The sequence below is a fragment of the Peromyscus eremicus genome, chromosome 5 (genome assembly GCF_949786415.1).
Source record: "Peromyscus eremicus chromosome 5, PerEre_H2_v1, whole genome shotgun sequence".
Lineage (NCBI taxonomy): Eukaryota > Metazoa > Chordata > Mammalia > Rodentia > Cricetidae > Peromyscus > Peromyscus eremicus.
Genome location: NC_081420.1, coordinates 12,882,223 through 12,910,120, shown reverse-complemented (window position 1 = coordinate 12,910,120; position 27,898 = coordinate 12,882,223). Strand labels below are relative to the sequence as shown.

The window sequence follows — 27,898 nt, the reverse complement described above, 5'->3', positions numbered from 1 at the left end:
CATTCGGCCCTTGTGTAGTTGGGGTTTCTAAATCTGTCTGCCAGCACCATGCTTTGACATCCTATCTTGCCCTAGAAATTGCACACTGCCCAATGTTACAGGCCTCCCTCCTAACGTCCCATCTGGAGCCCGGTCCCTGGGAGCAGAGCTCAGCCGCACCCTTAGGCCTGCCAAAAGCACCTGCTCTGTTCCCACGTGCGGCCCCTTGACCCGGGACGCTAAGCACTTCCGGCATAAAAAGGCTTCCGTCGCCTTCCGGTGACGTACATCCCGGCGCTGCCGCCCCAGTAGGCGGAAACGTCGAGTCGTTGGTTGGGCCCGCCGCTCGCTTCACGGCGCGGGCTCTTCCGTGGCCGCCATGGCGTCGGAGCGGCCGCGGGAGCCCGAAGGCGAGGTAAGGGGCGGGCTGCGGGCCTAGGCACACGCGCGGGGCCACCAGGGCTGAGGGGGTGGGGCGGCTCGACCCTCCCACGGCTCGGCCAGCGAAGTGATGCCACAGAGGCCACCTACCGCCCCCGGCTCCTCAGACCCGGGTCCGCCCCCTGCGTGACCGCTAGATGGCGCACCGGCGGTCGCAGAATTCCGCTCTAAATTGGCCAAGCACGGTAATGAAGTCAGAATAACCGTACTCCTTATTGCAACACAAAGCTCAGTTTTGAATTCCAGGGACTCACGGGCATGAGATGATTTTTTTTTCTTCAAAGGTTATATGTGGTTACTAAGTACAAATTAAATATTTGATGCTTTTTGTTGAAAAATTAAATGTCAATAAATGTTAGCAGTGTATTTTAAACTACAGTTTTGAGCATTCCTTGGGTGTATTTGGCTACAGTAGGTCCAGGATTCTTATGTATCTCATGTATAAAGATGAGAGAGGTAAAAATGACCGTTTCCAAGTTTAAATCCCCAGAATCATTCCAAGTTGTGGTTCTTATTACATAACAATGTTGGATTTGCTTCGACTTTAATTCAAGGTCAGCATTTCACTTTTAAGGTCCAGGAAACTTCTTTTTCTAAAAAAAAAAAAAAAAAAAGCATTAGGGAGATACTGTTGCCAAAGAAATTTTTGTCTTTGCTGTGCACCTTTTAGTCAGCTTTGGGCCTATTAGAATAGAGCACCTTTCTTTTGTTTTTTGTTTATCTGCGTTTAGCGAATCTCAGAGTGTTACAGCCCAACCCACCCTTTCTTCCTCAGGATAGCATCAAGTTGTCAGCTGATGTCAAACCATTTGTCCCTAAGTTTGCTGGGCTCAGTGTGGCGTGGTCAGAGTCCTCCGAAGCCTGTGTCTTCCCAGGCTGTGCAGCCACTTACTATCCATTTGTGCAGGAATCACCGGTGACTGAGTATGTATTTTCTGAATGCCTTGCCTTATGAAAAAGGATTATTTCCTGGAGACAGTGGTAATCACATACCTCCACATATTCTGAAACACTCATATTAACATCTTGTAGAATAGGAAAGGAGGTTCTTCGACCAGAAAGATCTGAGTCTATAGGCTAACTCTATTCTGTGCTATAAAAATTCAATCAAGAAGGACAGAAGCTACTGTACTTCTTAGAAAGTGCAATTGCAGAGTTCATTTGTCCACAATTAAAACTATGGATGCCCCTCAGCCGTAAATGCTTGCCATTCATCAGGCCCTGGGCTTGATCCTAAGAGCCACCAAAGCAAAACTGAACCAAACAAATTCACATTTGTATTGGAAAAAGAAATAGTAAGAAGAAAGGGTAAATGGGAAGGGGACAGAGGAAGGGTCAATAGGTAACATGCCAGACTGGACAACTTACCAAGACCCTTTCTCAAAACAAAGTAAAAATAAGCTTTGAGCTATAAAGCTCCATGGTCCATTCTTGCTGACGTACACGAGGCCTCAGGTTTAATCCTCAGTCTACTGAGTGATTACTAAGGTGCCCATCTGTGTGACTCCTGGCCTCTGTGCTGTCAGATCCACTTTGTACTCTGGCCCTCACAGCACAGTGTAGGATGTGGTGGAGGGTTAAGCGGGGAGGATCCTGAGGTCCTGGAGAGGACTGTGCAGGCTGTAGGGCAACTCCTCAGCAAAGGGAATGGCCTTTGGCTGTTGAGTCCCGGGCTGCAGAGTGCTTGTCAGGTACTTGACCAGCAGTAGGGTGCAGAGCCATTGGCACATGTCCTCCTGTGCTGGCCTTGCGTGTAAACTCATCTTTCAACTTCAAATTACTTTTTGTGGTAGTGTGGATTCAACGCATGGCCTTGTGCATTTTATGAATGCTGTCTACCTTTGAGTGCTACTGCCCAACCCTAGTTCATTAGTCTTAAACCGAAGATCAGCAGCAGCCTTTGCATAAAGAAAAAGGTTCTATTTGGCTGTATGTATGCTTGTGCATGCACATGTGTGTTGTGTATGTGTGGTACATGCACAATCATGCAGAAGCCTGAGGTTGATGTTGAGAGTCTTTCCCTGGTCTCTTCTTTCCTTTGAGACACTCTCACTAAACCTGAAGTTCATCTGTCAGCTGGACTGGCTGGCCAGTGAGCTTCAAGGATCTGCCCTTCCCCGTTCCAGGCTGGACTCACGGATGCAGACTGCCATGCACTGCTTTTCACAGGCTCTGAAGACCAAACTCACGTCCTTGTGCTTGTGTGCAGGCACCTTACTGACTGGACCATCTCTCTAGCCCTCACTTGGTTGTTGATAGGGGAGTTTCCAATGCTAGAGTAAATGATCCTAAAAAAAAAAAATTAGAAAGTTTAAATTATTGTCTTACAAAAAAATGAAAGTCCTTGGTTTGTGTTATGAAATCTGCAACTGAAATTTACACTTTTTAGACAAAAAATTTACCCTGAAGACATGGCCTTTGGAGCCCCTGCATTTCCAGCGCAGTACGTATCTTCTGAGATAACACTGCATCCATTTGCCTATTCTGCTTATGCCCTTGACACTGCACAGAGTGTTTGCTCAGGGCCAGCCCTGCAGTATGATTACAGCCAAGCACAGTGTCACCCAGGCTTTCGGACAGCAAAGCCCCGAAATGAGCACATGTGCCCTCCTCCTCAGGAAGCAAAAGGTGTATTTAAGGTGAGGCAATGCTGTGGTTTTGTGGTGTCCTGACATTGATCATTTGATTAAGATGTGATATTTAAGTATTGCTTACCTTTTTGTGATAATCAGCCTTTTTATAAATGATTTGGTCTATTCTTTCCTTAAATGCTTGACTTGTGAATACTTACTGGTTTGCTGTGTTAAAGTTTCTTTCTCAGTGTGGTAGTAGTTTTCTTATTTCATACTTTTTTTTTTTTTTTTTTAAATCTCTCCTGCAGAAAAAATCCTCTGATGAGAGAAAAACATGTGACGGGCAGAAGTCCAACAGCAGAGGGGCTGACAGTGCAGTGCCATCTGAGATGAGACCAGCTAGAGGTTCCTGTCAGCTCTCCACTCGTGCTGAGAGTAGTTTGAAACCAGGTAAAACTAACAAACTTGTATAATGCCAGTCTGTCCCACCTTCCCAAAACACTACCATTCCTGTGGGCTTGCTCATCATGACTGCTCCAAGAAATGTGCCCTGGAGTCTGGCCTAGCTGAGGCCATCAGACTTATTGTGGTTTCTAGACATCATTTCTCTCAGGCAATAGTGGAGGATGGGAAGAGTTGTTACAGTGTGGTATGTGTTGCGCTGTATACTCAGAAGGTTTCATAGCCTATTAGGACCACCAAATAGCATGCAGGTGATGACCTCAAGGTTCAGAACATGCCCTTAGTGTATTCTTTACACAGTGTGTGTCCATGCTCACTCCTGAACTCGCTTTTCCATTCTGAAGGAGCACTAAGTAGTGGGAAGATTTGACTCTAATTTAGAGTACCAAACCTGGGCACTCTGGTTACTGGAGATTACACGGGCATCTCCCAGCTGGAAAATTGCTGTTTCCACCTGGCTGAAAGCTTGGGAGTCTACCTGGTACCTGTGTTGTTTTTAGTTTCCAGACCAGGCCTTACTCTATAGACCAGACTGGCCTTGAACTTTCTCGATCCTCCTAGCTCAGCCTCCAAGGTGCTGGGGTTATTGACATGTACCACTGTACTTAGGAAAAGCATTTTCTATGATCTCTTCTTCCCCAGCGCGTCTGTTCCTCCTGTAAATCATCTGCTAGTACCGTTTGACCATAGACACAACTATTCATTTTCCTTTTTAAAAATTACTTATTTTTATTCGAGGTGCATTATTGTTTAGCCTGTATACTTGTCTGTGTGAAAGTGTCAGATCTCCTGGAGCTGGAGTCACAGGCAATGGTGAGCTGCCATGGGGGTGCTAGGAATTGAGCCCAGGCCCTCTGGAAGAGCAGTCAGTGCTCTGAACTGCTGAGCCATCTCTCCAGCCCTCACAGTTATTTCTATAATTATTTACAGCTTTTGCTTTTTTGTTGTTGTTGTTGTTTGGTTGGTGTTTGGTTTGGTTTGGTTTGGTCTTGAGACAGGGTCTCACTGTGTAACTCTTGTTGTCTTGGAATTCACTATGTAGACCATGCTGGCCTCGAACTCACAGAGGTTGATTGTCTGCCTCTGCCTCCCCAAATGGATTAAAAGTGTGTACCACTTCACCTGGCTTACAGCTTTTGTTTTTGTGTACTTAACCAAGGCTATGCTCTTAAATGTGTAATTCTATCACTTGGTTTAATAAATTTTCCTATTCTCATCTACTCTGCTCATGAACTACCTGGCACATGAAAGTGTGGAAATGTCAGCGTTAAATGTACTTACTTCGGACTTATAATTTGATGAGGGGCTTCATGGAATGGCAACTATCTCACTATCCATGGCATTGAAGTATGGGAAAGAGCCTGAAAGCTTTATACAGCAGTCTCTATCCACTTTGCTCCAGCAAATGGGAAGGGGGAAGTTAATTACTTACAGGAAGTCTGTGAGACTTCCCTTAAGTTTGCCCGACTCAGAAACATGAGTTATTAGGTGCTCAGCTGTGCAATCAGGCTTGGCAGTTCCACCAGCTTAGAGTTATTCCAGAAATGTGCATTCCAGTGATGCCACTTACCATTTGTATCTAGCGCTGCTGTAGAGAAGGTTAGCAGTAGGAGCGAGCTGGAGTGTGTTAACAGCAGCCTGCTGCATCCACCTGCTTCTCTGAAGTTCAGGTTTGAGTGCTAATGAGTGCAAGCTGTATCCTGACTTCTATCCCAACTTTTCATTCTGTAATTACAGATGGTTATCACAAACGAACAGACCGGAAGTCCAGAATCCTTGCAAAAAGTGCATCTACCTCCAAACCTGAATTTGAATTTAGCAGGTTGGACTTTCCTGAGCTGCAGAGTCCAAAGAACAATAGTATGCCAGAGACACAGAAGCAGCCCAGGTGGGGGCCTCTTGGCTCTGCTGCCAGTAACACGTCTCTCCTGGGAGACGTGGGCAAGCCAGTTGCAGAGATGGTAGAGGTGAGTGGAAGGGCTTGTCTGTCTCAGTTTTCTCTATCCTCTGCCCATGCCTGCCTTGGTGTTCTGTCACTTGAAACACTTTGTATGTTAAATCCTACTGTGGGTTGTGAAGATCACATTGTGAGGGAAGAGGTACTGGGGAGAGGCCTTGGCTTTGCACTTGGCCAACCTGATTATAACCAGATTGTCACATCTGGAGCTGCTGTCTCCAAAGAGTCATCTGATGTGCTTTCTTGAAACCTGGGAGCGCAAAGCCAAGTGTAGCACCTCAGGAGGAGGTTCTGATAGTCCATTTAAAGCAGCCGGATGAGGTGACTCAGCATGTTGTCCACTGACCTCTACACACACACATGGTGGCTTGTGCATACCACCTCCCCCACACAAATAAATAAATATGTGGAATTTAAAAACGGAAATACTGATGTTTAAAACTTACCTTGATGTAGCTTCTGAAATGTCTAGGCTTTTTACCTATATCTCAGTCTTATCTCATTAATAACAGTAGATGAGTAATGAGTGGTTACTACAATGGTCTCAAAGTTTTAGTCTACCAAATCAAAGCGTTTTGTTTTCCAAAGACTCATTCATAATTCTAGGGACTAAAAAGTGGCAGATTATTTTGTTAGTTACTTTTTCTTGCTATCACCAAGACACCCGACATAGAAGTGAGGGAAGATTTGTTAGGCCACGGTTTCAGAGGGTGCAGGGCACCATAGTGGAAGGTGTAATGGGCATGGTGTGATGGAAGGCGGTGGTCTGTTCGCTTTATATGGACGGGGAAACTGCACATCTGAACCAGAGCAGCTTATAACCTTCAGAAAAGTGACCATTTCCAACATTTAGTTTCTATGTCCTAAAGGTTCCACAGTCTCCTAAAACAGCGCCACCAGTTCAGAGGACAGTGTTCAGTGTGTGAGCCTCTGGGATGACATTTCAGATCCCAGCCAGAAGTTAAATCCCTCAAGTGATTTATGGCAATTCCTACTCAAGGGAAAGAGAAGGGTACCAGACAGCAGGGAACAAAGAGGAAGAGGAAATATAAACCACGCATATTCCCATTTCCCTCTTTATCAGGAAGGGATCCTTTCATGTCCGTGGCATTCTCTTAGGCACCTGTCCAAAGAGCTAAAGGCTTTGCAGTGGCTGATACATGAGAAAATATGCCATTCTGTTGCATTTCCTAGGTGTGGACTCTTACTGTATTATCACACAGTGGTTTGTTAAGAATGTGCACAGTAAGGCAGATTAATGGCTGTATGAAATCATAGTTCAAGTCATAGTTTATCTAGGCCATATGTGGCTGCCGCCTGGGCCTCTGCTGAATTCAGCAGTGACTGGTGCTTCTGTAAGCACCTCAGAGTACTATAGGGTACTGTGCCACTGTAACAGGGACAGAGAGAGCAGCAGGGAGAGACTGACCACCTGTGTCAAGGTCACCTGTACATAGTGTCACATAGCTGAGCATGAAAATGAAGTGAAGTTCTTCTGTTAATGGAAGAAACTTTACACACTGACTGACTGCCATACTATCCTGAGTTACAAGTAAGGGCCTTTTATTCTTCTAAAAGCCCCCTTTTTCTTTATATCACTAATACGTGTAAATAACAGGAAAAGGATTTAAAAAAAAAGAAGTAATTGGGAGCTGAAGAGATAGCTCAATTCCCCACAACCACATGGTGGCTCTCAGCCATCTATAATGGGTTCTGATGCCCTCTTCTGGCACGGAGGTGTACATGGAGATAGAATACCATATACATAAAATAAATCTTAAAAAAAAAAAGTAATTGTTTGAAATACCATGAAGCACTATGCTGGCACTTAATCTATTTTTATTTTTTAATTTTTTAATTGTGTGTGTGCATAGAATTGTGCATGTGAATGCAGGTGCATCAGATCCCCAGGAGCTGGAGATGTTTGTGTGCTGCCTGCATGGGGGCTGGGCACCAAACTCAGGTTTCCTGCAGTTGCTGTATATGCTTTTAACTGCTGAGCCATCTCTGCAGCTCTGCACTCAATCATTTTTAAAGAACACTGTGCACAGCGGGAGGCTGTGGAACAGCTCAGTGGGTACAGGGCTTGCCAGGCCCGAGTGAAGACCTCAGCTTGAATCCCCAAAAGCAGCGTAAAAGCCAGCTGCAGCTCGTGTCTGTCATCCCAGGGCTCTCCTGGGGAGATGGGCAGCAGAGACAGAGTCACCCAAAGCTTTGGCCAACCAGTCTGGAGGAGGTTCCCGGTGGTGAGCAAGAAACCCTGTTTCAAACATTGCAGGACAGGAACCCAAACCTGAGGTTGTCCTCTGACCTCTCCACCATGCACCACACCATAGCCTCAGCAACATACAAACAAGATTTCTTAAAATTCCTCCACAATAACAATGGTAATACACAGTGGAAGTAGAAGACAGCTCCCAATTAGGGATATGCATGTATGTTCTTTTTTTAATTTTATGTATATTGGTGTTTTGCCTGCATGTATGTCTGTGTGGGAATGCCAGATATCCCAGAACTGGAGTTGCAGGCAGTTGTGAGCTGCCATGTGGGTGCCGGAGATTGAATCTGGGTCCTCTGGAAGAGCAGCCAGTGCTTTTAACCACTGAACCATCTCTCCAGCCCCTGCATGTATGTTCTTAATATTTAAAATCCTTTGGGAGCTGGGCTGTGGTGGCTCGCGCCTTTAATTCCAGCACTTGGAAGGCAGAGGCAGGCAGATCTCTGTGAGTTCGAGGACAGCCAGGACTGTTACACAGAGAAACCCTGTCTTGAAAAACCAAAAATAAATAAAAAAATACGTATATAAATAAATAAATAAATAAAATCATTTGGGGGCTTTTTTTCACGTTTTATTAAGTATTTTTTGACAACAACTGTTGCTTTTGGATCTATCCTATTGCTACCTATAATTCATTTAAACCATCTTGAATAAGTTAAGTTGCTTGTAGTTTTCATTGGTCTTTGTGAGCTGACAGTTATATTTAGGAAAAGCACAGGTCTTTTGTTTTGGGGTGTGTGTGTGTGTGTGTGTGTGTGTGTGTGTGTGTGTTGCTGAGGATAAACGCAGATACTGATAAGTGATAGGCAAATGCTCACTTGCTCAGCTATATCCCTAGCCTAGGCTATGTTCTAATAATTATAATTTAGGTTACTGAACATACTGAAATAATAAAACGGCAAATGGATAAATTTGTAAAGTATATTAAGGGTTAGAGCAGTGGCTCAGTAGTTACCAGCACTGGCTGCTCTTCCAGAGAACCCGGGTTCAATTCCCAGCAACCACATGGCAGCTCATTTACATGTACATTTACAACGAATCCATCTGCTAATCACTCTGGTGTGTGTTTGGATGTCCTTGCATCCTGCATCACCCATCATCTCGTGCCCATAGTCCGTAGACGAGGCAGCCTGCTTCATGAGAGGGCACAGACTTTCTTAACTTTTCAGATGTTTTATTTTGATTTGATGGATTTTTTTTTTATTTTGGTATATGAACATTCATTCACTTTAAGACTATTGAGTTTTGGAGGGTTTTTTGTTGTTGTTTTTTGAAACAAAGTTTGTTACGTAGCTCTGCCTGTCCTTGAACTCACAGATCCACTTGTCTCTGCCTCCCAAGTGCTAGGAGTAAAGCCCTTTGCCACCACACCCAGCTGGACCATTGGTATTAAGAATTATGGATATGTAAGGATACTGTCCTGAAAAGCTGTTTATGGGGTGTGTGGGTGTATAATTTGTTTATTTGGTTTTTTACATTTATTTGTGAGTGTATTTGTGGGCATACACCACCACATGTAACATTTTTATTCACTGTTGATGGTATATAAAAGTTGTATGTTATTTAAAGTAGTATAATGTAGTTAGATATTTGGAATTTTTTGTTTCTTTATTAATCAAGACCGGATACCTCTTTATAGCCCCGACTGTCCTGGAAGTAAACTAGGCTGACCTTGAACTCAAGATTTCTGCCTACCTCTGCCTTCTGAGCACTGGGATTAAAGGCATGTGCCACCATGCCTGGCTGATATTTGGAATTTTTAAGTAGCATGTTTTTATAGATTTTAAGAATTCAGAGAAAGCTGAATTTAAAAATTAAGTGATTCCTTTCTGTTTGAAACAGAAAGCAAGTAACAGGCTGGGTTTTGTGTGCTTTTTTAACTGGACTGTTTTAGAGCAGTTTCAGGATCACAAAACGGAGAGGCAGGGACAGAGTTGTGTACTGCTTGCCCCATTCATCCCCAGCTTCCATGTCAGCCTGCCTTTGTGGTGTCTTACAGTTATGCAACTTCATGGGCACGCCTCTTACCCCTGACATTCCTAATTAACATCTGGGTCACTGCAGGTAGACAGACATAGATTGACATGTGTCTATCATTGTGTTGTGAAGAATAACTTCACTGCCCTAAAGATCTGTGTTCCACCTGTTAATCTCTCCCCAGCACCTGATCATGTCTTTTCTGGAACATGGAAGATTTGGAGTCACGTGTTCTGTAGCTGCTTTCACTTGATAATATGCACTGATCTGTGTTGTCAGTTCAGTTGTGGGCCGTTACCTTTTTGCCCCCAGTGGCCTCATGGAGCCTCCCCAGCAATGAGTGAGCATCCTGCTGCTCTGCATCCCACCTCAGATTGTCACTGTTGTATAACTTGACCATTCTAAAAGGTGTACAATTCTGTATTGTTGTAAATGACTTTTCCCTAATCTTGGCTGGGCTCTTTTTAGGGTGAAATGGTGAAGAGCAGTCGCACAGCTGGAGCTGTGACTGATAATGCTGCTGCCAGTTCCCCTTCATGTACCCGAGGTAAGAGTGACCACAAAGTGCTGTTTTCTAAGCACATTTCACACCAGTGTCATTAAATGTTATTAGTTTGGAAGCTGCCTTTAAGACAGCTAGTGAGATTTTAAAAACTAGCATCAGCTGGGCGGTGGTGGCGCACGCCTTTAATCCCAGCACTCGGGAGGCAGAGCCAGGCGGATCTTTGTGAGTTCAAGGCCAGCCTGGTCTACAGAGCGAGATCCAGGAAAAGCGCAAAGCTACACAGAGAAACTCTGTCTCAAAAAACCAAAAAATAAATTTTAAAAAAAAAACAAAAAACCTCTCATCAGTGTTAGTTTAGAATATAGGAGCCCATATCCATGACTTGGTGTACAATGAGAGGCCATATTCTAAATGAAAAGAAGTCTTGGTAAATGAGAATTTTATGAATCCCAAAATAAGGACCTCTTTCAGAACTATATGATGCAGTATGCTTTTAAAATGTCAGAGTCCTAGAGTATGTATATATTTAAGTGGTAACTGTTAATATTGGCAATATTCAAAATTAGATCAAATTTTAAAACAAATACTACTTTATGGCCAGGCCTGTAACCCCAGCATTTTGCAGACTGAGGCAAGATGGTTCCACAAGTTCAAGGGGAGCCTGGTCGCAGTAGTTCTGGATAACCTAGTCTTCCAGTGAGACTCTGTCTCATAAAACAACAGGCCCTCCACGTAAAATAATAAATGCATTGCATTTGAAATACAGTTGTTTTTAAAAAGAAATAACCTTTTCCATAATTAAAAGACTATAGCGGGAGTAGCCTTGTTTTGTACTTTTTTAGTACATAGCTCCGTGAGTCCGGTTTGGCATTTGGCTCTTCCACCATTACTGCCGTGCAGCCTTCGAAGCACCACAGAGTCCACTCCTGAGAGTGAAGAATTAGGGGGACTACTGGGCATTTCTCCTGCCTGGAAAACGGTTGTAACTTGGTGGGCTTTCAGGAGCCTGAGCAGGAAGCCAGGTATTCAGAGAGTGTTGAGGGGATCGTACTTCTGAGATGGTTACAGAAGCTTGTCCTAGCAAAAAGTCCAGACCATTCCTTGGTACATGGGCTCTTGTGTTCCTGGGTTTAGTATGGTGCATCCCAGGACAGTTCTTCACTGCCAAGGCTGTCTCAGTAGCTCTGTAGTGTGGGTCAGGTGGCTGACAGGCTTTTGTCATCTCTGTGGTGATGGATGTCCTTTTGTTTGATGTATATGTAGAGCTTCATGGGCAGCTAAGGAGTAGCTTTAGTGTGCTTACATTGTGTTGTAGTGTGAAGTAAGTTGCCAGTCACTGTGACAGCACAGGTCTACAAATCCTTGACTTCTGCTGTTAAAGGTACAGAGCAAGGTTAGTAGGCCCAAAGTGGGTCTTCACTCTTTAATTCTGTGTTTGCCACATGAATATTTTGTGGGTTGTTGTTGTTTAGCCAAAACTTTTTTGCCTACCTGTCTATGTCCTCCAAATTAAGAAATATAGGTAAATAGTTAACTTATAAGTTAAAAGGGAAGAGACTGCGCATGCACTCTTCTAGAAGAAAAACAGGTAGAGTGAATACTGTAGTCCTGGGGGTGTTCTGGACAGTCGGTGAATACTGTAGTCCTGGGGGTGTTCTGGACAGTCGGTGGATACTGTAGTCCTGGGGGTGTTCTGGACAGTCGGTGGATACTGCAGTCCTGGGGGTGTTTCTGGACAGTCGGTGAATACTGTAGTCCTGGGGGTGTTCTGGACAGCTAATTGGTAGATACTGTAGTCTCTCAAGGTGGTGTTCTAGACACTATCATTTTTGTTATGCTGTGAAAAGTTAATTACACAAGGTGCATTTTTGGATAATCAAGGGATTCTTGTTTACTGTTGAGATTGTTCAGTAATTGCGGTTATCTTTCAGCAGAGTTCTCTTGGACACCAATGGGTTATATTGTTCGGCAGACAGTGTCTTCAGGATCAACAGCAACAACTGAAAACGTCACTTCTGTGATGAATCTAAAGAAGACTGCTTCATCAACCAATGCTAAAACTGTTAGTGTGCCATCTGAGGCTTTTTCTTCAGATCATTCTTACAACAGGGAGAAGTGTGTTCATCCTGCTACAAAGGTATGCATCACTAGAGACAGGATGGGACTGGGGGTGGTGACACTTGGGACGCTGAGGTGGGAGGATTGTAAATTCAGGGGCAGCCTGGGCCACAGAGTGAATCCTTGTCTCCTGAAATGCAGTTAAGATAGTTAAGTGTCATGGGCTGGGAAAAGAATGGGCAGTTAGTGCTTAATGGTGACAGACTTGGAGCAAGCTCTGGAGTTGCCCGGTTACAGTAATGTGTGCATGGACGTAGTGCCACTGACCTGTGCACTTAAGCATGGTTGGATGCTAGAGTTTCTGTTGCATGTAGTACACGGTGGGAAAAAAGGGACAATGAGGCATGCCTCACTGCTGAGTCTGTGGATCTGCTGTGGCCCCAACTGGGCCCCTTCTTTCCCAACTCCTCACTGAGAGTGCTGCAGTCTATTCCATACTAAGCAGCCTGAGCTTTGTAGACATGAGCCTTGACAAGAGAATGGGATGTTTGTAAGGAAATAAGAGGGCTTTTCTATGTTAAAGGAGGTGTTTTAAAAGATTGCAACCATGTGGAGTGTTTATATTTTTATTTGTTGAGAGAGAGAGAGAGAGAGAGAGCGCGAGAGAGCCTTGTACATGATAGTACTCTACCCTAGCCATCCTCACAGCTCTTGAATTCTTTAAAGAAAAGATGCTGCCCTAAGTTTATGCTCTGATACATAGCTGATGCATCTTTTTCCTTCAGCTTTTTTCAGTTGCATTTAAAGAATTGTTACATGTACTGTTACATGTAGTCGTAGTAAAATAATTGAATTTCAGATTTTGTGACCACTTGACACAATACTAATTCAATTTACCTGTTATAAGACAGGATTTCAGAATAGATTTTCCCCCCTTAAATTCATGCAGTTCTTTAAGGAGTCTTTTGTTTTGTTTTGTTTTGAGGTGGGGTCACACATGGTAGCTCAGACTAGCATGGAACTCACAACAGTCTCCAAGAGCTGGGGTTGCAAGTGTGAGCCCTTATGCCTTTTTTTTTTTAACCTTCTCCAGTGACCTAGCACAGCAGCCTTCTGTCTAGTTATTGGTTGTAGCTTCCAGGTTGCTATCTAAGCCAGTTTCCTAATACACAATGAGGGATCTGTGCTCTATAGATGAACAGGTTTTTATTGAGTTTTTTTTTTTTTTTTAAGGAAGGAGGGTCTGCTTTGGCTCAGAGTTGGAGGGTCCATCATGGCGGGAAGGGCATGGTGGCAGGAGGGATAAGTGGTTTTCATGCTGCATTATAGTGAGGAAACAAAACATAATACAGTCCCTTAAAACTGGACTTGTTCACTTAAACATAGCAGATGGTCCCTTTGGGTTGGTAAGATTGTTCATTCTTTCTGTAGCTGCTGAGCTTTTCTCCTGATGGCTGAACTCTCTTGGGATAGGGTAGTTCTGAAAACATCCCTGTGCTGACAGTCCAGCCTAATGGGAAAGGCTGAAAGTGTGATGAAAGTATGCAGGTACAGAATACAGCAGAGGGGTTAGTGCTCTCAAGAGAAAACCCAGCAAGTCACGAGACAGGTGGAGGAGCCAGCTAGACATGAGCTGGGGCAGACAGCATGACCAATCCAAGCCTGGGCAGTAAGTATAAGAGCCCCAAACCAGGACACAGCAGCCTCAGGCGGGAGCAGCAGGTTGTGGGTCCTGTGGAATTGGGGCCAGGCTGTGGTTTGTTCAGAGGCTTCTGGGAGTCTGATGCCAAGCAGGTGACAGAAACCAGCCTTGCTGGCAGGAATGGGACACCTGAAGCAGCTCTCTAACAGCCTGACTTCTCAAGGTGAGCACTCAGTCATGTCCAGTCCCTCAGGTCTCCAGAAAAGCGGCATGCTTTGTTTTCATTTTGTTCTGACACAGGTCAAAGATTCTGTTAAATACCCTAATACCCCACAGGTTTTTCTTTGTGTTTTTATCTAGGCCAAAGCATCACAAGGAGGTGAACTTGAACACAATGAAACCTCAAGAAAGAATAAGAAAAAGAAAGAAAAGTCTAAATCAAATTATGAAGTCCTGACAGTTCAGGAGCCACCAAGGATTGAAGTATGTATTACTCTGAGCTTGTGTGGTGCAGATGAGGCTTTCTTAGATTGGGCTCACATTGGCTTCTGAATTGAAGATCTCTGATGCCCCCATTAGTAATCCTTTTCCTGCTTCTAAAGAATTTAACAGTCCTCCAGCATGGTAGTGCATGCCCCTGCTCCCAGCAGTTGGGAGGCAGAGAGAGGCAGGAGGATTGGGAGTTGGAAGTCATCCTCAGCTACACAGAGAGTTTAAGAATAGAGGATAGCCAGGGCCACTTGAGAACCTCTCAACAAAAAAGAAAGAATAACATTACCTGTCACCTTTTCCGCCTGTTCCCAGGCCGTCTCCTTGCAAACTCTTAGTAAGCTCATGAGTGGACCAATGGTTGAGAGAACTGACTGGAGTTTAATAGCTACTGTTCCACACTCTTCATGTTTCCCCTCTGTTCTTCTCTTCGCTGTGTTACTCACTGTGCAGAGCCAGCCTTTATAGGCCTCCTTTTCTTGTCATGAATCCTGTGAAATGCTTCACTACTGAAGGGAAATGTAGAGCGCTATAAGTTCCTTGTAGACCCTAGCCAGGAGAATCCCATGCAGTAACTTCCAGGAATTTTTGTTGTTGTCCTGCAATGATCCCTGTATTCATGTTCGAATACACTAAAGAGCCAGCCTGAGTTCTGACTGCATTTCACACTGGCCTGTTTATTTTATTCACATTCCCCTACTAGACTTGGAGCCTTGCTGTTTGTGCAGGCACAAGATCTTCCAGGACTAACTGCCCAGAACATTCCCACAGAACTGGAAAGGCCATTTCCAGAAGTCTTGGAACATTCCAGAATAGCAGTTAGGTGTAGAGCAGAGTGTTGCACTTAGGCCAGTGAACTGGTCATGCTTCTGCTTTTTAATTCCCACATGACTTTATCCCAGGGCACCCCAAATGGTGACAAAATTCCAACAAAATGGTGTGATTTTAAAAGTTTTAGCAGGCTTATGCCTCTGTCTGTTTATTGCCCTGTTTGGCAGAAGTCCCCAAATGTTTAAATTAGCTGATGTTGGATATCTGAGTTTCTCTGCTTTTAAAGAACAGGTCTTTTGATAGACTCATGTTAAGGAAGTATGGTCAGTTCTGGGGACTCCTGCAGTACCTCGGTCCTGGGCAGCAATCCCTCTGGATCTGTATAAAAGTGTTAGAACTGTGGTCTTAAAACATGCTCTAAGAGTTAGATAAAGTTGGAACTTCCATGGTAGCATTGTGGAGATGTGTGTAATCACCCTTGAGAACTTTGGTGGGTCTTAGAGAAATCGGTGTGAGTCAAGGAGAGCTTGTGTGCAGCTGCTTATCACCCATGTAGGAAGCTGACGGTGTGCTTTCCTCAGGATGCGGAGGAGTTCCCCAACCTGTCAGTCGCCTCTGAAAGAAGACACAGAGTAGAATCACTGAAACGTGAAAGTAAACAGCAGGTGCAGGTAAGTCGTAGGTTGCAGTCACTGTTGCTTTTGGTGTAACTGTCCTGCTACCCAAACTGTTGAGAGAGTCTGCTCTCCAAATGTCTTCGTGGAGGGCTTCTTCTGATGTATTCTCCCGGGAGAACAACCGGATCACTACTAAGCTGAAGCAGCCCGTCCCTTTTGTAATAGGACTTGGTAGCTACACTACTCAGAAACTAAAGAGGGAGCGCTCTTCTACCTACCCCATCAGTACTGAGCCAAGGGGCCATTCCTCCTTGTACCCTTTTCAGTCAGTACTGAGCCGGGCAGGCCAGAGTTCTAACCAGGTAGCCTCACACAAACACTTCAGCTTAGGGTTTTTGTTGGAGGTTTTTGAGACACGGTCTCACACTAGAGCTCAGACTGGCATTGAACTTACAAAAGTCCTTCTGCCTCAGCCTCTCAAGGGCTGGCTGGGATTACAGGGATATGCCATTCCCATCTTCACAGACTCCTGCAGTCAAAGATTTCACATAAGTTTTGATCTCTTACCTGTCATATATGCTGTTAAACCACATTGGAGATGTAAATAGAAATAGGAGGAATAACCAACCACAGTAATAATGGCAGGCAATGTGAATTTTATAATCTTTTAATCTGTTCATTTTATCTTTTTATTTTTGCAAAATGTAAATCATGGTGTGTAAAATACAGTATTAGGAGTAAACTTGTAAATTTGTACTTTGTAGAATGATTTTAAAACTGGTGGAAAGAAGAGCCAGATTCCAGTGCAGCTGGACCTGGGGGGCATGCTGGCAGCGCTGGAGAAGCAGCAGCATGCCCCACATGCCAAGCCGTCCTCCAAACCTGTCGTATTCTCAGGTAGGCACCTTTGCACCTCAGCAATTTCCTTCTTCACGAAAGGTACTAAGATAAACATGGACATGCACAGTGAAGGGAGAATAGAGAATGCAGAAATGAACCTGAACATTTGTGCCAAGTCCACTAGAAAACAGAACATTTTCTTCAGAGAATAATGTGGTGCAGAAGAATGAGTCTGCTCACCCCATAGATGGAAACAAGCTCAAATGGACTAGTGTGGTCTTCATAGGGAGATCTGGGCTAGCCAGGGCTACATGGTGAGAGTCTTGTCTCAAAAACTCCCAAATACATTTAAATATGGTCTTTAAGAATCAAGAACCATCTGTTTAAAGTTAAAGAGGTATCCCTCTTAATCCTACCATGGGTTTCAGGGATGGAGGGTTCCAGGGTCAGGCTTGCAGAGCAAGTGCTCATACTGGCTGGCCCAGTTCTCCTTTCTATGATGAGATTCTGTGGCAGAAACTCTCTTGTGAGGGGCTGTGTTCCCAGGGCCTTCACTGCATTCTGCATAATGCATACATATTGCATTCTGCATGCATGGGTGAATCCCCCTTGTGTGTCGGGGTGGGGTGGGGATATTGTCTAAGTTACTGTTCTATGGTATAAAGAGACACTTTGACCAAAGCAACTCTTATAAAAGTATTTAATTGGAGCCTTACTTAGAGTTTTAGAGGATTAGTCCATAATCACGGGGGAAGCAGGCAGACATGGTGCTGGAGAAGTAGCTGAGAGCTTTACATCCTGATCCACAGGCAACAAGCAGAGAGAGACACTAGACCTGCATGGACTTTTGAGACCTCAAAGCCCACTCCAGTGACACTTCCTCCAGAAAGGCCACACCTCCTAATCTTTCCCAAACAATTCCACTTAGCTAGGGACCAAACATTCAGATATATGAGTCTATGGGAGCACTTCTCAGTCAAACCACCACAGGCACTACTGTGGACAGGGTACAGTCAGTACTAATGGGACTCTCCTCTGACAGGTCTGTGGATGTGCAGATACATGCACATGTACATGGAGGCTAGAAGATGATATTGGATATTATCTGTTACTCTGTCCATTCCTTTTGAGGCAGGGTTTCTCCCTGAACCTGGGGCCCTTTCCTTCTCAGCTAGGCTGGAAACTATCAAGCCTCAGCTGTCTTCCTCTCTGATCCTCTTGGAGCTGGGATTACAGGTGTGCACAGGATGCCTGACTTGGTACATGGGTGCTAGGATCCAAACTGCAGTCCTCATGATTACAGAGCAAGCATTCAAATGCTGAGCCATCTCTCCAGCCCCTTTGGTTTGTTGATAAGAAATTTATAGAAGTTAAACTTTTTCAACTATACAATTTAGGAGTCTAGATGAGGGGCTGGATTCAGTGGTACCATTAGGTGCCAGGCAAGCAAGCAGGTGTAGATAGGGGCCGCCTAGCCACATACCTGTTCCAAACACCGTGTGAGAATAACGTAGATGCAAGCTGCTGTGTTGTAGAATGAGAAGCCACCTAGAAAAGATAGTGTCACTGACCTGGACAGGTTGTGTAGGTGACTCAGGTATTGTATGAGTGAGGTTGGATAGATCAACACTAGTTACTTTAAGATGACACTCCATAAATGAGTGTCCAAGACGTGCTTGGACACATTCTGAGACTTCTCGGAACAAGGTGGTGGGCACATGGGGGTTTATTGGTTACCATTCCTTTTCCTTTGGAATTTTAGAAATCGTAAAATCATCTAGGGGGATTAAAGGGACTGACAGGAGCAGGGAGGGGCAAGAAAAGGGAGTGTGAAGGAGAAATATGCTCAACATATGAAATTAGCCATGTTAACAGGCTATAAAACATGAAGGGAGTAGAGTACAGAAAAACTGTTTCCTTGGAATAGTGCTATGGCAGGAAGTGGGGTAGAGTGGGAATGTAAACTCCAGTGTTGAATAGTTATCAAAGATATTGATTGGAGAGATCAACTGCCCGTGGTAGGATTCAGAGCCTAAACATGTCCTAAAAACTCAAGAATCCACTAGAAGCATGACTAGAATTTTATAAGAGCCATTGTAATATAGCTAGACAAACGGGGTTACTAAGAAACCAGTAAACAACATGTACAGGAGGCAGTACCAGCTGAGTGTGTGGTGATAAACACCTTCGTAGGAGCCACCAGTAGTAAACACAAACCACCTCAAAAATAGCACAAATCAAGCAGTGTGATCTTTGCAGTTTTAGACAGACCTTCCCAAAGTGATCCCAAGTAAAGAGTAAATACTGTTTGGAATCCATGCCTGGGAGAAGGTGTCAAAGGGGGTTTGACAAAGGCCAGAAAGGCTGTGCATCAGAGTGTGCATGGGAGAGGCCTCCAGACCCTCAGCCTGCTCTGAGCTGGCCAGGCCTCCAGGCAGGGCCCTTGTGGCTTCCCCACTGTGTTGCAGTTGGAGCAGTGCCGGTCCTTTCCAAGGATGCCTCCTTGGGTGAGAGGGGTCGCCGCTCCAGTCAGGTGAAGACCCCACACAACCCCTTGGACTCCAGTGCCCCCCTAATGAAGAAGGGAAAGCAGAGGGAGATCCCTAAGGCCAAGAAGCCCACCTCACTGAAGAAGGTATGTGGACTGTTTCCATGGAAGCAAAGTCCTGGAAGACTGATGAACTCTGCCCTATGCCTGCCTCTCTCAGCCCTTCAGCTTTTCGGTGGTTCTGGGGACTGAAACTAGAGCATTGCTTATGTAGGCAAGCATTCCACCACTGATCCATATCCCAAGCCCACATCTTTGACTTTTAAGGTTTATATTATAGACCAATGTTGCACCAAATTGTGTCAGTTTTCTCTGACAAATGATCCTTCACCCTCTCCTTTTAACAAGACAGAGTGTGTGGACAAAAAAAAAAAAAATCTCTTCTTATTCCTTCGTGGTGCTACAGAAACCCAGACGTGGGGAGTTGCGTTTCCTTCCTCACACATGCTGCTTCTCCCCTGTTGCTCGGCCAGACTATGAAGGCTTCTTTGCAGGCCTTCTGTTCACCACTTGGCCCTGTGCTATGTGCCCTCTGTCTGTTTAAATGTTCGTGGTAGGCCGGGTGGAGGTGGCGCACACCTTTAATTCCAGCACTAGGGAAGCAGAGGTGCGTGGATCTCTTTGAGTTCAAGGCCAGCCTGGTCTACAGAATGAGTTCCAGGACAGCCAGGGCTACACTGAGAAACCCTGTCTCAGAAAGAAAAAAAAAAGTCTGTGGTGGATGACCTTCTACCACACAACTGGCCTCAGAGCCTTGTGTCTCCAGAGAGATGTGGCATGGGGGCGCTGTCATCACTCCAAAGGCATGTTCAGCAATCTGAACTTGGGTATTTCTTAGGCAGAAGAGCCTTTCTTTTAGGTACAAGTATTTCGGTGTTTTAATCAGTTGTTTGCTTCTTTTTAATTTTAAGATAATTTTAAAAGAACGGCAAGAGAGAATGCAGCAGCGACTCCAAGAAAATGCTGTGGGTCTGACTGTGGCCAATGATGATGCACAGGATGTAGAGAGCAGTGACCAGGCCCCCAAGCAGGGCCACTCCACAGGTACCAGTTTCTGTGTGCATGCATCTGAAATAATCCTTCAGGTGGGAGCTACCGTGAGCTGGTGAGCTGTGGTAGAAACTGGGACTCTGCCAGCCCACATGGGCCTTGTGGTAAAATGCAAGTTAACATGGAGCCTGGAGCATGTGGTTTCCACAACCTAGTTTTATAGGCAGAGGAGCCCCTTTCCAAGGTTTGGTCCTGTGTGATGCTGGGAGCTCCAACCACAAGGCTATTTATATTTACCAAGTGTGGGAAACCTGGTGTCATAAAAAATTAATGTGTATGGTTTTCCAGGAGACTTTGTACAGAGTTGTACGTCAGGGAGTGTACATAGTGCAAATGTGTGTAGCTAAAGAACTTTTCACAGCATGAGAAAACCACCCAGTGACCCTCCCCAGGTCATCTAGTTAGAGGCCTGCCCCAGGAATACTGCCCCAGCATGGTACCAGCCACAGAGCTATGACCTAGCACAGTGCAGCTGTGGTATGTGCCATGCTGACTCCACCTCCTTTTCTGCATGTAGAGCAGTACACTGCTCAGTACTGTGTAGTATTTGCCTGGGTAAGTGTGCCCCGTGTGGGAGGACATCAAAGTAGTTGGTAGAAATGAGTGTGCCCAGGGCAGTGTTGTTGGTGTCTCTAGGAAGACGTGAGCACTCACTTCCTGGAGTGGGCTTGCTGCTGGGGCCCCTGCCACACATCTCCAGGTATTCTGCAGTCAGCACCTGCGTGGTTAAGCCTTGTGGGTGCTCCCGGCCTTGTCCAGAGCAGTGTCTTTTTGTGAGAGTGTGGTCTTGAATTCCATCCCTAGTGATGTTACCTTGCTTTCATTCTGGTGCTCTGTGGAAGTAACTGGTTGGACATGCCAAGTTATTGCTGACTCCATTTGGTATGTTACACATAGCCCCAGTCCAACACTCACAGGTGTTTTATTGTGGTTTGTGTTAGTTGTTTTGGTTTTCTGTGTTGTGTTGGTTTTTTTTGTTTTGGGTATTTTTGGCAGTGCTAGGGATCAAACCCACGGCAGACTAGCACTGCACCCCAGGCCCAGTGCTCCCATAGTTAGATGCAGGAGTTAGTTGGGTTTTTTGTTTGTTTGTTTGTTTGTTTGTTTTGTTTTTCTTTAGTTTTTTTGAGACAGAGTTTCTATGTGTAGTTTTGGTGCCTGGCCTGGATCTCGCTCTGTAGACCAGGCTGGCCTTGAACTCACAGAGATTTCCTCCTGCCTGTGCCTCCCAAGTGCTGGGATTAAAGGCGTGTGCCACCACCGCCCGGCAAGTTAGTTGTTTTTAGAAGGTTATTTGATAAAGGAATATAGCTCAGGTATTTAACATAAAAACTCAGAACTCTAACACTGCGTTGTTTGGTTTTTGAGAGAGAGTCTCATACTTGTGTCTCATATTAGCCTTAAGCTGACTGTACCTTAGGCCTTCCTTGAGCCTGGCCATGGCCTCAGCCTCGTGCATGCTGCTAACCCTAGGGTTTTTTGTTTGAAGCATAGTCTCACTATGTAGCCCTAGCTAGCCTGGAATTTAGTATGTAGACCATTTGGCCCTGAACACACAGAGATCTCCTGCCTCTTCCTCCAGAGTGCTAGGATTAAAAGCATGCTCTGTTAGCTTGGCAACTAACCCTGCTTTTTATACAATTTCCTAATATGCTAGTCTTTAGATTCCAAACATAAAAGGTAGAGTTTACTACTGAACTCTACACTTAATGGTAACTTTCCTGTATTTTAATAAACACAATGAAAATGAGTGAGTGAACAGACTTGGGAAGGGGAAGGAGGCATAGGAAAGACCATAAAGCTGCTCTGACAGTCCACACCAGTCTTCCTGCTCCCTCTAAGGCTGTATTTGTTCTTTTTGACTGGCTCTACAAGTTGGTGGATTACTGGTATGTCTCTGGCATCAAGACACATCTGCTCTGTGGGCTGCTCTCTGTGTGCCAGGCCTTGCAGGGGTGCACAGTGATTGTGTTTTTTTCTGTTTCCCTCTCTGAAGGTCCAGAGAAGACCGAAGAATCAGTGTCTTCTACACCTGTGATTGAGGGTGAGTCAGAAGAGCCGACTGGCACAGACTTCAAGAGGGACCAAGAGGCCTGCCATCCTACCCCTGACAGTGCCACCTTCCCCAAGATCCACAGCCGCAGGTTCCGGGAGTGAGTGAGCATTGGCTGCTGGGGCTCGGGTTGGGGCTGACTCTGACTTCTCCCCCTGCAGAGGTATGATGGCACAGGCTAGAGTGTCGGCCACAGTGTTTTAATCCTGTGCTTGAAATCAACTGGGGAGCTCGTAATGCAGTAGGGTGGGGTGAGGACATCCTATTCGTGTGCGTATCTGCTGGTTCTGTGTACTGTGGTTCTGTCTTGCTGGTGGTGATTGAAGAGGTATCCTTAGTCTGTTTTTGAAGTTGGGGTGGGGTGAAGTAGCAGTGATAATAACTGGGTCCTTCCATGTTTCAGTTTCGTAGAAGTTTCTTTTCCCTCCATTCTTTTCTCTTACTTGTCTTTCTTTCTTTTTTCCTTTTTGTGTTTTACTTACCTTTTTTTGAGACAGACTTACTGTGTGGCCCAGGCTAGCCTTGGCCTTGAACTCATACTCTTATTTCCTCAGTCTCTGAATATTGGGGTTACAGGTATGAGCCACCATACCTGGCTTCAGTTGAGTTCCCAGGGTATGATGCATTCAACATTGCTCATAGCTCACAGGGCTCCTCAGGGCAGCTTATCCAGGTGCCTGTGTTCAGAGCAGGGTGACACAGAGGAAATGCCAGATAGGGCTGCATAAGGCATGCAGGGCAGGGCCTCCGCTGGCATTCCCCTTGGAGAGGGCTGCATCCACCCTTTGTGTCGCAAGCAGATCAGGAATTGCATGTTCCTGCTGAGAGCTGGTGTCTCTCCATGGCTTCTGTCTGATGCTGTCTGCATTCCCTGTGCCTGGGGTTCCTTTCAGCTACTGCAGCCAGATGCTTAGTAAAGAAGTAGATGCTTGTGTCACGGGTCTGCTCAAGGAACTGGTGCGCTTCCAAGACCGGATGTACCAGAAAGATCCTGTCAAGGCCAAGACCAAACGCCGGCTTGTGCTGGGGCTGCGGGAAGTCCTGAAACACCTGAAGCTCAAGAAGCTGAAGTGCGTCATCATCTCTCCCAACTGTGAGAAGACACAGTCCAAAGGTGACAGACAGAACCCCATATCACAGGCTCCTGTGCCAGTACCGAGTATTCCGCCCTCACGGTCAGCCAGCACAGGGTCAGTGGGCTGTTGGCAGCTTGCTTCCAGCTTTAACAGAGCAGTCATTTCCCAGTGTCCTGTGAACTGAGCACCTATCAAATACTGACTCTAACCCCCCTTCTGACCAGGGAACCGCCTCTGAGGCCAGCAAGCCGGCTTTCCTCTGACGACGGCAGGGTAGAGGGAGCCTCTGCCATGCAAGCCGCTGCTCTAGAGCTCAGTGGGATTGCCGGAGACCTGGCGGGGCTTTGATCCTGTTTGCATTTGTTCTCTCTCTGTTTCACTCCTCTGTGCATCCTTGCTAATGTGGGGGTGTCACAGTAGTCCAGCAGTTGGCCTGGGCTGGAAGAAGGCTGTGTGTGAGGTGATAGTGAACTTGTCTATCCTCCTATCATAGACATTTGCCTCTCCATGTTGTGCCCTGGGTTCAGTGGTGGAAGGAGTCATGAGAAAGAATGTCCCACACACCCTCTTCAGCCTGGCATGGCACACAGGAAGGGAAGGGAATATCTTAGAACACATGAGCTGTCCCCCGTCCCATTCCTTTCTCCTGTGTGTAACCGTCAACTCAGCCAAAGTCACACTCTGAGGTACCAGGTCCAGATCCTGATGCCAAGTCCTGAGCCATGATCTCAGATTACCATTTACATCCCAGACCTTGGAGCAACAATCTTAGACCTCTTCATGTGCAGCCCAGCAGTTCACCTCTGTGCTGGCTCATTGCTGCTCCACCGTTACCACCAGCCAAAACATGGCAGGGTTATAGTGACCTGCCAGGCTGGCAGTGTGTTTGGTAGTGCTAGATGGCCTCTCCAGGTCATGGGAGAGGAGGAGAAGACTGTTTTCTGGCTCTTGTCTACAGTGTACATCTATACAGACTAAACTGTGAAGTGGTCACACAAAGCCTGCTTATGGGAAAGGCGAGGCTGGGCTTCCTGCTCTCTAGCGACCTCAGCAGTTGACCCATAGGCAGACCTTGGAGTATTTACTTCCACAGCTCCAAGTAAGTGGTTTGGGTACCACTGCCTGGTGTGTTTTTAGCTTCCTAACACCTCCACTTCCCAATAGAGGCTAATCGTATGCCCCTAGGAGGCTTTCTGCTTCCTGCTTGCAGGGCAGGCTCGGCTGTCAGCTCTCTCTCAGCCCATTCTCACGCTGCTATCGGAGGTGTGGCCTGGGGTTCTGCATGTCTGGCCCTGCCTTTGCAGAGAGCTGTCTCTGTGCTTCTGTAGTCTCCTGAGGTTAAGGCAATGGCAGTGTGAGAATAGGCATGTGGGGAGCCTGCGAACCCAGGACCACACTTCCCGCTATCCAAGAAGAGCTGCACAGGGCAGGATGCGCAGCATGTTTCCTGTGTCCCCTCCCCATACCCACACTGTTTTCAAAATTTCTCAAATCACAGTTGTAGGAAGCTGTAATATTTTAAAGTTCAAGGTTAATGTGGAGTGAACATTTGATCTCTTTAGATCATGCTGTACCAAGAGCAGGGGTCAGGTTCAAGGTCAATGTAGAGTTGACGTTTAGTCACTTCAGGTAAGCATGTAAAAGAGCAGGGGTCAAGGTGTTCTGCTCTGTTAGCATGCTAGTGTTCTGAAATTTGTTCATGGGCTTTGTGAGTTTACCCCTGTGGTCTTCTATTTCTGAGGTAAATGGGTAATTTCTTCATTTCCTTCTTGTTATTGGAGCATAGAGGTGTGTGACACCAGCACCCTGGCTGACCTCCCTTCTGTTGGGCTCCCAGTGACCAGGTCTGTCATCTGTGCAAGGTGCTTCTTCATCTCCTTCCTGTGTTGGCCTTGTTGGTACCTCATCAGAAGCAGGCCCAAGGTAGTAAGGAGCCAGGAGCCCATGCAAGCCAGGCATCTGGGCCTGCACAGTGTGGTAGGCACCCTAGCCTCTCTGCGCCTCTGCTTTTCAGTCTGTAAGTGGGGACTTAGCAATTGTCTTTTAAGGACTCTGGAGATGACACAGAGCTGATACGTGTGAGGCAGTCAGTCAGCAGTCTGTCGCAGAGTGGTGTTAGCTAACTCTTGGTTTTCCCTGAGCACAGCGGGAATTGTGCAGTCTTACATTTTGGAGGTGTCCGGCTTAGAGAATTGATTCTTGCTTGTGGTCGGGACACGCTCTGTCCTGGTGGGATTTGGTATGAGCAGCTGACCTTATTGTGACCCTAGATGGGGTAGGTTGCTGTTGAAAGAGTTAGCATCAACCGCACGTCTGTGGACCTGTGCTTATCTGGCCAGGTGGACTGGACGACACGCTGCACACCATCATCGATTGCGCCTGTGAGCAGAACATCCCCTTCGTGTTTGCACTGAACCGCAAGGCGCTGGGGCGCAGTCTGAACAAAGCAGTGCCTGTCAGCATCGTGGGGATCTTCAGCTACGACGGGGCCCAGGTGAGTTGGGCCCCAGCCTCTTAGCTCCTTGTCCATGGGAAGAAGTTGGGGTCATGGCCTATAATGTAAGCCTACCAACAGGCAGACCATAGCCTCTGTTAGGTTGGCCTTAAGGAGAATTTATCTCCAAGCAGAACCTTCACAGAAAGCAGAAGCCTTTGTCTCCATAATAGCACCAAGTGAAGGTCCTGAATTTGACTCTAGGTTTATCGCCAACCAAGAGGCACCACATACCTCAAGATTTGTCCAGGCTCTTCATCTCCTGGCAGCACTCACAGGCAGAGACCCACAACCCATGTTACCACCACCTAACTGTCCTACAATGTGCTCTCTTGTGCTCAAGGACCAGTTCCACAAGATGGTTGAGCTGACCATGGCAGCCCGGCAGGCATACAAGACCATGTTGGAGACGGTGCGGCAGGAGCTGGCAGGACAGCAGGAGCTGGCAGGACAGCAGGAGCTGGCAGGACAGCAGGAGCTGGCAGGACAGCAGGAGCTGGCAGGACAGCCTGGGCCTCAGACCCCTCCCAGCCCACCTATACAGGGCCCCATCCAGTCCACTGAAGAAGACACCCTAGCCTCCACTGGAAAAGAACCACACTATAGTGAGTGCTCTAGGGAGGGGACCTCTGAGTTCCGTGTTAATCAGAGCCTCAGGGGGTTAGGAGAGCAGCATGGCACTGATGCCTTTGGACCACCTGCAGTGGGCCATGGTAGGTCCAGGCAGGACTGAATCCATCATTCTTTTTTTTTTTTAAGATTTATTTATTTACTGTGTATACAGCATGTATGACTGCAGGCCAGAAGAGGGCACCAGATCTCATTACAGATGGTTGTGAGCCACCATGTGGTTGCTGGGAATTGAACTCAGGACTTCTGGAAGAGCAGCCAGTGCTCTTAACCTCTGAGCCATCTCTCCAGCCCTGAATCCATCATTCTTGCCCATTGCTTCTGAGATCTTAATCATCAGATGTCAGAAGCTGCAAGGTTATCATTGATGGTCTTACACTTTGAGCTAAATGTCACCTGAGCTAAAGGTGGTTTAAGGACAGCTATACCTAAGACCAACTTGGGAGGGCAAGTGAATTCTCTGTGCCACTGTTCACTGAGGTATGCTCTTTGGGGGCTGTGATTGATACTGGTCATTAAGGGGAGAGCCAGCCTAGTAAGTGGGGAAGAGTGAGTAGAGCTGGCCAGGGACATCTGAGCAGAGGGAACAGCTGGTAACATCTGTAACTCGTGCCACCTCCTTGCTGCCTCTGCTGGAGTTCTGTGACCTCTCAGTGTCTGTCACTTGGCCTGTTTTCCTGTTTCAGTTGAGATTTGGCGAAAGCACCTGGAAGCATACAGTCAGCGTGCCTTGGAGCTGGAAGACTCACTGGAGGCGTCAACTTCTCAGATGATGAACTTGAATTTATAAGAAGAGTTCTTGCCTGTGTGTCTGTGTATTGGGTAAGGATGGGGGAGGCAGGAAAAAGACTTCCTTCTCAATTCTTTACTGACCTGATGTAGTTTATGTGACTGTTGAATTGGAAACTCACTGGCCTAAGGGCAAAGGAAGCAGCTGGTGTAGGCTGTGAGTCCATCAGGTGGACACAGATAGACTGGTGAGAGCCTTTCCTAAGAGCCTGTGATTCAGCTTTGCTTCTCTCTGCACACTGGACCTGGAAAATGCTGGAGTACGGGGTCCTGGCTGCTGTGGCTGCCTAGGAAACACTGCATTACAGAGCCACTGAATCGGTGAGGGGAGGTGGGACAAGGGTGATGTTCCCTGTGGGGACTGTGGAAGGCCCTTTCTCAGGGCTTGGGGCCCTGCCACTTTGTGCTGCCAAGGATGTGCTAAAATGAGCCTCAGAAGAAAACTAGTTTCTAACATGACATTTTGACATAAATTAATCCTTTTAGTTTTTATTTTCCAAAGAAGCAGTATATATCAAATTTGTAGATTTCAGTTTGGTATCTACAAATCTTTTTAATGAACATACAATGAATATGGTTTCTGTCTTAGAGGACAGAGCTTGCTTGCTTATTTTCTCTGCAAGTGAGAGGGCTTATTTATTTTGAATAAAGAGTGATTATTTAATTTCA

At 46.1% G+C, this 27,898-nt stretch overlaps 1 protein-coding gene across 7 annotated transcripts; it reads left to right on the top strand.

The window, feature by feature from the left end:
* Positions 1–284: 284 nt before the first annotated feature.
* On the top strand, positions 285–27,898 carry Secisbp2 (SECIS binding protein 2). Of its 7 annotated transcripts, none has more exons than XM_059262951.1 (18): positions 285–394; positions 1,196–1,344; positions 2,810–3,059; positions 3,302–3,443; positions 5,193–5,422; positions 10,136–10,214; positions 12,107–12,309; positions 14,233–14,355; positions 15,714–15,803; positions 16,514–16,646; positions 19,058–19,224; positions 20,049–20,181; positions 22,184–22,340; positions 23,134–23,354; positions 25,656–25,810; positions 26,154–26,222; positions 26,289–26,415; positions 27,127–27,898. In XM_059262951.1, the coding sequence occupies exons 1-18, from the start codon at positions 359–361 to the stop codon at positions 27,228–27,230; spliced, it is 2,568 nt and encodes an 855-aa protein (XP_059118934.1). In that variant the 5' UTR covers positions 285–358; the 3' UTR covers positions 27,231–27,898. The 7 variants fall into 7 exon arrangements, with proteins under 7 accessions (XP_059118934.1, XP_059118931.1, XP_059118930.1 ...); XM_059262948.1 differs by having other exon boundaries at positions 26,154–26,265; positions 26,320–26,415; XM_059262947.1 differs by having other exon boundaries at positions 12,104–12,309; positions 26,154–26,265; positions 26,320–26,415.